The sequence below is a fragment of the Panicum virgatum genome, chromosome 3N (genome assembly GCF_016808335.1).
Source record: "Panicum virgatum strain AP13 chromosome 3N, P.virgatum_v5, whole genome shotgun sequence".
NCBI classification, from domain to species: domain Eukaryota; kingdom Viridiplantae; phylum Streptophyta; class Magnoliopsida; order Poales; family Poaceae; genus Panicum; species Panicum virgatum.
In genome coordinates, this window is record NC_053147.1 from 52,230,013 (window position 1) to 52,239,784 (window position 9,772).

At 43.1% G+C, this 9,772-nt stretch overlaps 1 protein-coding gene across 1 annotated transcript; it reads left to right on the top strand.

Annotated features, from left to right (window-relative positions):
* The first annotated feature begins 141 nt into the window (after positions 1-141).
* On the top strand, positions 142-2,279 carry LOC120663345 (pectate lyase-like). The gene is made up of 3 exons (XM_039942148.1): positions 142-893; positions 1,765-1,894; positions 2,025-2,279. The coding sequence occupies exons 1-3, from the start codon at positions 142-144 to the stop codon at positions 2,229-2,231; spliced, it is 1,089 nt and encodes a 362-aa protein (XP_039798082.1). The 3' UTR covers positions 2,232-2,279.
* The last annotated feature ends 7,493 nt before the right edge of the window (positions 2,280-9,772 follow it).

Here is a 9,772-nt window from a genome sequence, read left to right on the forward strand (position 1 = left end):
TCTTCTGCATTGCCATTGACAATCATCAACTCATCCGCAGCTGGGCAAGAAGTCGTGCAAGATGCAGTCAGGTAACTAAACGTTATTAATTTCAGAGAAGTATGAGCATGCATCTCTTTGAGGTTTAATCTTCAATCCCTGATGAACAGAAGCATGAACATGTCACTGCGCCGACGGATGCTTGGCGACGACGACTGTGGCACCGGCAACCCGGTGGACGACTGCTGGCGAAGCGACCCCAGCTGCGCGGACAACCGGCAGCGCCTCGCTGACTGCGCCATCGGGTTCGGCCGTGACGCCACCGGCGGCAAGAACGGCAAGACGTACGTGGTGACAGACCCAAGCGACGATGACCCGGCGGCCCCGGCGCCGGGCACCCTCCGCTACGGCCTCGTCCAGGAGGAGCCCCTGTGGATCACCTTCGCGCGCGACATGACCATCAGGCCCAAGGAGGGGCTCGTGGTGTCTTCGTACAAGACTGTGGACGGCCGCGGCGCCGCCGTGGTCGTCGGGGACGGCGGCGCCTGCTTCGTGCTGCACAACGTGAACCACGTCATTATCCACGGGCTCGCCATACGCGACTGCAAGCCTGCGCGGACGCCTCTGGCGTCATCGTCGTCATCTGCTAGTGGTGGCATGTCGGACGGCGACGGCATCACCGTCCTCAGTTCCACCGACGTGTGGGTGGACCACTGCACGCTTGAAGCCTGCACCGACGGCCTCATCGATGTCACAAAAGGCTCCACACGCGTGACCCTGTCCAACAACCTCCTGAGGAACCATAACAAGGCAATGCTTCTCGGGCACAGTGACGATTTCCCTGATGACAAGGACATGAAGGTCACCGTTGCGTTTAACCGTTTCGGGCCAGGTCTTGTCCAAAGAATGCCAAGGTAATTTAAAGGCCTTTTTGATTTACTATATATGTTTTTGAAGACCGTAACTTCTTGGGCCAGCGGTCGATCTCAACTTGTTTACTAGTGGTAGACCACACCGCACACATGGTCATTAGCTGCTTCACCTGAGCGTACATCTCCTCCGCAGTCCGCACATGCGATTCTTTTTTCTTTTTTCCCCCTCTGTTTGCTCTCTTTACCTGTAGTATTTTTTTTGTTTATTTTTTCTGTTTTTTCTTCTTGATATTTTTTATTCAAAATTTCAATCCTGAATCCCTAAATTTTGTTTCCCAAATTTTTCTCCAAGGTTTGCATTCAAATATTTGTTTCTAAGTTTTTCCAAATTTTTTATTTTCAAATTTTTGTTCTCGAATGTTTTGTTTCAGATTTTTTTGGAAACTTTTCTGTTTAAAATTTTCATACAAAATTTGTTTTCTATAAACTCATCTGCAAACATGTGTATTTGAATAAATTTTGATAACAAAAGGAATGGAAAGTTGGGGCGAGCGCATGTGGGGGATTTGATTGGCCTACTGGACAGCTTGTCGGAATTCGACCGGAAGAAGCCCTGCTAATGGGCGACAGTAAATTAGGCCAATCTAAGTAGGAGGGTCATGAGAGTATCATAAGCATTAAATTTGCTGATGTGGCAGAAAAGAGATAAGGGGGAGTATCATGGGATGTGAGAGGAGTGTCATCACCATAACACTCCTCCGACTCGATTACCTAGCTCACAGTCTAGATATCCATATGATGACACTCTCCATTGAGACTGGCCTTAGTACTTAGTAGTCTCCTTGGGTTGTTGATGATACGATATATTGCATTTATTTAGCTGAATAAAAATGCTGACTCCATTACTCAATAGGTGTCGGTTCGGGCTGTTTCATGTCATCAACAATGACTACATAAACTGGCAGCTATATGCCATTGGTGGCAGCGCTTCGCCAACAATTCTGAGCCATGGCAATCGATTCCTCGCTGACAAGGAAAAAGAGGTTTTTTTCTATCACCTTTCGCAGTAATTCTTTTATTTCTATTTTTTTGCAAGGCCGCTGTGACTTGTGAAATAGATCTGTACCCATTTTTTAGTAGAATCACAAACTTTGAACTGTAAAATTTCTTCAGGTGACAAAGCGCAAGGAAGCACCGGAGAGTGAGTGGAGTACCTGGACTTGGATTTCTGAAGGTGATATGATGCTCAACGGCGCATTCTTCAGATCATCGGGCAGTGCCAGACCTGATGTCGACACCCCTAGCTTCGCCAAATCGGTCTCTTCAGTGTCGTCGATGACTGCCTCGGCAGGGGTTCTGTCTGTTGGAAATATGTCCTAGTGGCAATTGTATTTCCTTGTATTCATGGTTAATAAAGTGTACTTTGAATATTCATGGATGACAACTTGTATTGATTAATGCTTATGTGAAGTATTTGTGAAACTCTATACTTGTATGAATATTCTAAAATGTTCCTAGTCGGAGTTCATGTGAGGACACACATGAATATTAGACTAGCACATGTATTAGTTGATTGACTATGTTTCACAAGTCATGGACAAGGTGATGTCAAACTAATAATGTGGGCTTATGTGAGACATGAGATTGAATTGACAAAACACGAGATGATGACTTCTCATTACACAATATTTACGCTGTGTCCTAAGACCTGAGATCGTCGTATATACTCAAGATGTGAACTGACTTATTTAGGAGCCAACAAACGCTGCACCGTAACAGGGTAGTCATAAATGTGGCTTTCGGGTCTGTCAAAAAGCATGCTGTGAGACATAGTCGATCAAGATAGGATTTGACCCTCTCTACAAGAGAGAGAAATCTCTAGACCCCTCGAGTGATTTGGATTAGGAAATACATGGCCATGCTGGGGTTAAGAGTTAACCAAGAATTCCGAATCATAGGATCGAGAAAGAGTGGCCGGCTTCAAGCTAGACCAAATATCGTGAGGCAAAGGGAACAACATGTATATGATATTGTGGCGGCTCGTCTGATATGATCTTTATGTGCGTATAGGAGTTGACATGTCTTGCTAGAGGCCACTGTCTACTATTGGGCCAAGTAAGAGTACTCGGGCCAGTCTATTCGCATGTGAGCCCATAGGGTCACACACTTAAGGGAAAGAAGGCTGATAAGAATGAAATCCGAATTAGACTGGGCTTAAGTGCACTAATGGGCCTTTTAGGCCCAAAAGGGGGCGCCCAAGGCAGCCCACCCAAGGGGTATATAAACAGAAGGGGGGCACCTAAAAACCCTAACCTTGCTACTATTCACGCGCATGAACAGTACCCGTGGACAGTAGCTCCCCCTCCTTGTTCCTCCTCCTCATGCAACGGCCCTAGTTCGTTCTCATGGATCTAGCAATCCGGAGTGCGAAACTTTTTTCCGTACGTGTGGACTTCGTGGAGGTGCTGCGTTTGCTGCACAAGGACGAGCTGTTCGTGAGGTGGTTCACGCAACTGCACTGCCGGCTTCCATCTGCACTACACCGGCGCGCTACAGAAGTTCCGTAACCGCGCGTCTAGTTTTAATCCCGTGATCTATAACTGCAGTAATCCGGGTTTATGCGGTAGAAAATTTTTGTTTTTGCTACCCCATATTCCTACACTGTCATCGTCCAAGGAGGCAGGGGCGTATGCGTATACAGGGGGTGGGCTGGGTGGGGCTCGGCCCTCCCTAACATCTGGCCCAAACACTCTGCTATCATTAGGTTTTGTGTTATATGTTCTTATTTATTACTAGTAGAAAAGTAGCTACCTATGTGATGAAACATATGCTCGGGGCACCGTTAACTGTTGAGTCCAGGGGCATAGATCGGCTGATGGAAGAACATACATGCATTTGACAATTTTAGTTGTTCGGTGCGGAGAAGGACATGCATGATATATTGATATCCATCCTTATTGGATATCAAGTTATAATATGTCTTTGTACGTTTATTGTTAATCCTTTCGTAATTTTTGATTTTTGCCATTGCAATCATGTGGCTCTGTGAAGCGTATCTAGGCCCGTAGATGCATTTGGTAATTTTCTGTGATTACTGACGACCGTATGCGACTAACGTGTGTTTTGAAGAAATAACTTTTACAAGTTATGTCTCATACGAAATGTGAAAGGAGACCCCTCAAAATTCATGATCAAACGAACCACAGACTCAATTTTCAAGATTAAGGAGCATTCTAGATTCAAGTGTCACAAGTAGATGAAGGACACTTGATTTAGTTTGAGTTTTATAGCTTTTAGTTTGTGATCATACTATTAAAAGGGGTTCTCGAGTTATTAGCTTGACCCAAATCAAATTGGCCATAGAATCTCGCACACTTGTTCAAACTCAGCTCAAGACTGCTCAAAGAACTCAAGAAAACACTTGAAAACTCAAAATGGTGAAGAAGCAATCAATTCCAAGTACATTCATCTGAAAACAGAAAATCTCTGTTGCATCGATTAAACCGACGCCTAGGCATCAGTGCAATCGAAGGGCACTGGTTGTACCGGTGCCTAGGCTTCGGCCTATCTGAGCTGTGCAGTCGGAATCAAATGAAAATCTCTATTGCACCGGTTAAACCAATGCTTCTAAAACTAAGCACTGGTCTATTCACCCTACTATTCTTCAGAGAGCATGTTTTGGAGGTAAAATAGTTGCTTCAGCACCGGTGGAACCGCTGGTGTCTAGACAAGCGTTGGTGCAAGCATCATACTATTGACCAGAGACACTGTTTTGCTTAACCCAAGATTTCCTTAAGCACCGGTTGAACCGGTGCCCCACCGGAGCAAGTATCAGTGCAATGATGCAAGCCTGCACACAGTGTCAAATTTCCAACAGCTACTATTTGGTCATAGAGTGACCAGTTGAGAACCGACGCCCTATCACCGGTTCAACCGGTGCCTACGACTTTTTGGGCAGGTTACTTCAAATGGCTAGGGGTGTTTCTCCACTCTATATAAGTCGAGCCCCTGGCTCATTTATGATGCCTTTGACACATTGAATAGCTGAGGCCACCCTAGAAAACACTACTAGAAAAACTGGCCTAGAACCGGTTGAAAATGCTCATAGGTACCGATTTTGCAATTGGTTCCCCCAAATCGAGACCAATGGCCTCGGTCTAGGACACCGGATTTTCACCCGGTGCCTTAGACATCCATTGGTACCCAAAGGGGCTGTCAGCTTGACGCAAGCTGGCAGCCCCTTTGGTACCGGTTGGTCTTTCTAACCGGTACCAATGAGCTTTCCCTATTTTGCACAAATCCAGTTTGTTTGTTTTATTTATTACTATTTATTCTTTTATAATTGCTAAGCGTACCCGAGCTCTACAGTACTATACATTCATTGGTCGTGTTTGATTTCACAGAATATTTGAAACTAACTAAAAGTCAAATGCAAGCATATAATTAAGCTAATTAGCTAAACTAATATATTTACAAATACCAAACAACAAGGCATCATGTTTAGAAATATTTACAATTGTACAAATCATGTTTATAGTCCAACTACTAGGCCACTCAAGACGTTGAAATCCTCTATGGATGTGACCGTCGTGGTAGAACTCATCTCTAGGATCCAAAATGTACTAGTGAACGGTTTGTACGTATTCTTAGGTCTTCCGTAGTAGGCTTCCCGCATGGAGTCATGATATGCAAGAAGTCGCATACGTAGTACCCGCACCAATCAGTTCTTTGTTTTTGTCTCGCACACTTAAGGAGAAACAAATAAATTACTCAATAAAGAATAATTTGGAATTACTTGATTAGAAAAATATTCATGAATCAAAATACCGGATAATCCATTTTAACATTCAGTTCGGGGCTCCATTGACCACGTCCTTTGTTTGTTTTCACAAATTTTTTCCACACCCTGCGCTCAAAGTTAAGTTTGATATTCAACAATTGTTATTCACTGAAAAAGGATTTAATTGTGCAAACTGAACTTACCTATTTAAGGGGTTTATGATATGTTGGATTGCGGACTTTGGTTTTCTTATTGAGTCAAACACTACAAGATTGCCAGTCTCTATGGCAAGTATGAGTAAAACCCAATGATAACTGCAGATATAGATAGCATAAATACATACATGCAATAGACGACTTAGTATTTATTTAAAAATATAACCAAGGATTGAGTCGACCAAGACTTACCCATATTTGTATGGTATGAATATATAGAATTTGTAATTTTGCCTAGTTAACGAATCGTACATATTTTGTCACGTTTCCTTGTAATTTTTGTTGAGCATTTTCTGGTTGACTAGCAACGGAGACATGAAGCCGATCTGATGTTGCCATCCTTCTTTTCGGCTTCTTTTGGATCTCCTGTCTAAATGATACAATAGAAAATATATAATGCACACAGATTATTACATTGCTTGTTAACAAAAAGAATTAATATAGAGATAAGTGATACTTACAGAACCCAAATGGTGATAATAGAGAAGTCGAGGGCTTGTCGATGGTATATGTGATATATATTGTCAATGTACACCCAGAAGTTGTCCTCCCCGTGGTAGAAATCATGGTCACGATACTTGACTCCAAACATTTTCATTTCGTCATTCGACTTTCGCAGGTACCATCTATGCAAATTGAACATCTGCGTGCCCAGACTCATCTCCTGTTCCTCAGTGACAAAAGGTTTTCCATGCTCGAATGGAGCAACAACAGGAGCGACAGGGATATCCTCCTCTTGCCCCATTGCCTGCTCAAGCATTAATCCTGTTTCAGCATGAAATTGCGCCGCGTGTAGGTCTGTCTCGTGTAGGACTGGCAACATTGGCACCCGGAGGGGCTCGAGTTCTTTTCGTTGTGTGCCAAGCTGAGGAATGGTCTTGCCATATTTCTTCTGATTTCTCACCTTGTGGGCCTTTGTCAGAGTCCGATCATAGTCCAAGGGTAAGCTTTTCGGTTTTGGTGGGTTGTCTAGGTTTGCGATAAGCTTTTTTCCTAATTCTAGAGGTACCTTTTCCCTCGGCGGGGGGACTTTAGGCTTCAACTGTTCTTTTATATATCGAGCAGTATCCCTTTTGACTGACCTGTATTCGATGCAGAGGTCGACTAAATTACAGAAACGATATGTCAATCACAAATCTAATCTACCTAAGTCACCATGCATAATTAATATACGTAATGGAACGTGCTGCTGATTGGGCAGCGGCGCAAAGTCATCATCTTCTTCATCGCCATCTCCAGACATATTCAAGAATGAATCAACTGCCCTAGCCTCTTCTTCACCAATTTCCTGGGTGGTGTTGGCCCTCGTATCTTCGTTTATTGCCCACCATGTACTCTGCGGCGGCAGCGGCATCACCGAAGGGGTCCATCCTTAACTGAAATCCTAAAAATGTATTAGGTTCTGTGTCTATTCTTAACTGAAGCACGAGAATTCAATTATTTGAACGAATGTGTGTGTGTTAGAGTGTGTGTGTGTGTGAGTGTGTGTGTTAGAGTTTGTGTGTGAGTGTGTGTGTGTGTGTGTGAAAGAGAGAGAGCGAGAGTGAGCGAGTTTGTGGGTGGTGTGTGTGTGTGGGTGGTGTGAGTGTGTACAGTGTGAGTGTGTGTAACACCCAAAAAAAATAAAGGACAAAATACGTTTTCTACATGGGAATGCATAAAAGTGATGGATAAAATTAATTTTTTTGATCCGCTGCTTGGATGGATTAACGGATACTGTGGTTGCATAGAGCTCGTCGAGTACATTCCGTTTGACTATTTATATGTCGCGGTTGGAGTTTGGATCAAAAAGTTATATTTTTTTAAGCAGCTGGACGGGCGGGCCAATCCTACAGCACCTTCGCGCTACAGTAACTCGTGCTACAGTACCCCCTTCTAACCCTAACCCCCATCCCAACCTGCGCCGCCCCTTTGCCATGGGTGAACAGATCGAGAAAAAGAGAGGGAAGAGGGAGAGGAAGAGAAGAGATGGGAAATTAGGGCATGCCGTCCGTCGTCGTTGTTCCTCTCCAAAAACCAGTTGGGATTCCTTTCCTCTTTCCATTTTCCCCATCTGCATGGTTTTTCCTCATTGTTCATTGTGGTGCCCCCTTGTGTGGTGCAGCTTGGAGGTAGTCGAAGGATTACGGTGATGCTAGCCGCTAAGCAACGGTGGGGAATCATTGTTGGGATCGTCGTTGACGCCGTTGCCTTTGTTGTTTGCAAGGGAAAACCCTAGGTTAGACTTGCTCTTGCTGTAGAACATGTTTTCCCTCTGGTATTAGATGTTTTTAGCACATGGGAGAAGCAGTATTCGTCGCGGTTTGGACTAGGGTTAAGGCTTTAAATATATATATATGGTCATAGTTGTTGAATCTCATTTGTCTAAGATCGGAATATAAGTGCTATGTTTTATGATTGTGGAGGTATATGATTTATGTGGGTGAATAAGAGCAGATGCATCATATAATTGTGTCATGAGCATTTTTGGAATGAGCATGTGCATTGAGCCAGGTCGGTGAGAAAGTCATATAACTATTTCGGAGTGCTTTTAAGCTAGGTCGGTGAGAAAGTTATATGACTATTCTGGAGTGCTCTTGTGGATTATGTCGCTGCTTGCTGGCCGCGAACCATACCGGTACAGCATCGTACGTTGCCCGAAGAGGGGTACGATGTAGCTTCATACCTTGTTGGGTATGGAGGAAGTGGAGATGGCATATGCATTGCATTGCATTCATTATGGTTTATCTATTTAAATATTGTTCAGTGTCATGGGTGTCATGGAAGTGTATATAAGGTTTATGTCAATTTTTGATCTGAAGTTCATAAGTGGTTTTTGTTATTTATATATTTAAAATGAGGATGATCTTCTTAAATATTTTAATTCTATCTCTTCTATCATATCTCTATATTTAAATTATTCTCTAATGAACTTGTAGTTTAAATAACTTGTTAAAGCAGTTTGCTTGCTAAGATTTATTCTCACACCCCTTTATCTTTCCAGGTGCTTGGGTGGTTTCTTTGCTTGAAGGGATGGTTTAGCTACACATCATCACACTTTGACCACATCCTCTGATAATAATAATGACAAATTTTTGTCTTGTTGTAATGAGTTTTCTAGTAGACCTTGTGTTGTTTTTCCTTGGCTTCTCAAGAATGAAAGTGGATGATAGTTGCTATTTGATCCTTTGTTGTTAAGGTGTGGTTCATCTTTATATATCATTTATGTGGTTGCTTCCGCGCTTTACTCTGTTTGTGGGGTTGAGCTGTCGAGTTTTTCCTACTCCAGCTTGTAGGAAGGGTGTCGAGTGACATCTTAGGCTTTGTGGCGCCTGGGGTGTTACAGTTGGTATCAGAGCCTAGGTTATAGATTCTAGGCTTAAGTTGTTATGCTAAAATTTGACCAACAATAAAACTTGACACACTTGCACATGTAGGATGTGAGTTTTTATATAAAAGTGCAGTACCTTTCTTGCTTTATCTATGGCTTGTATTATTACTGTATTTATGTATGGATATTATTTGTCGTGTTATTTCAAATAGTTGTAAATATCTTTTCTTCAATGGTCTAAGCATTGGAGGCTTTTGTTGTTATCATGGCCTGTAAGATCCAATAGGTTTTGAACCCCATGGAATATATTAAGTTTGGCTTTGCAGATGGGTTGAGTGGAGGGCCTCCATAATGCCTCTCTGCTTTGCCAAGTGAGGTTGGCCAAGGGTTAGGTTGACGCAACTATTTATATTCAAAGGAAATGGTACAATGACGTATGGATTGGCCACTATACCGTGCATTGTAACTATTTTCTCTTGATATATCAAATGGGTGGGTCATTGTGTGCCTTGTCCTATAGACTGGAGTGGCGACATTTCAGCCAAACCGTAGCCTGGTGTAGGTTTCACTCCACCATATTCAAGTCCGTCTTAGTGTTGGTCGTCAAGATGAGGTG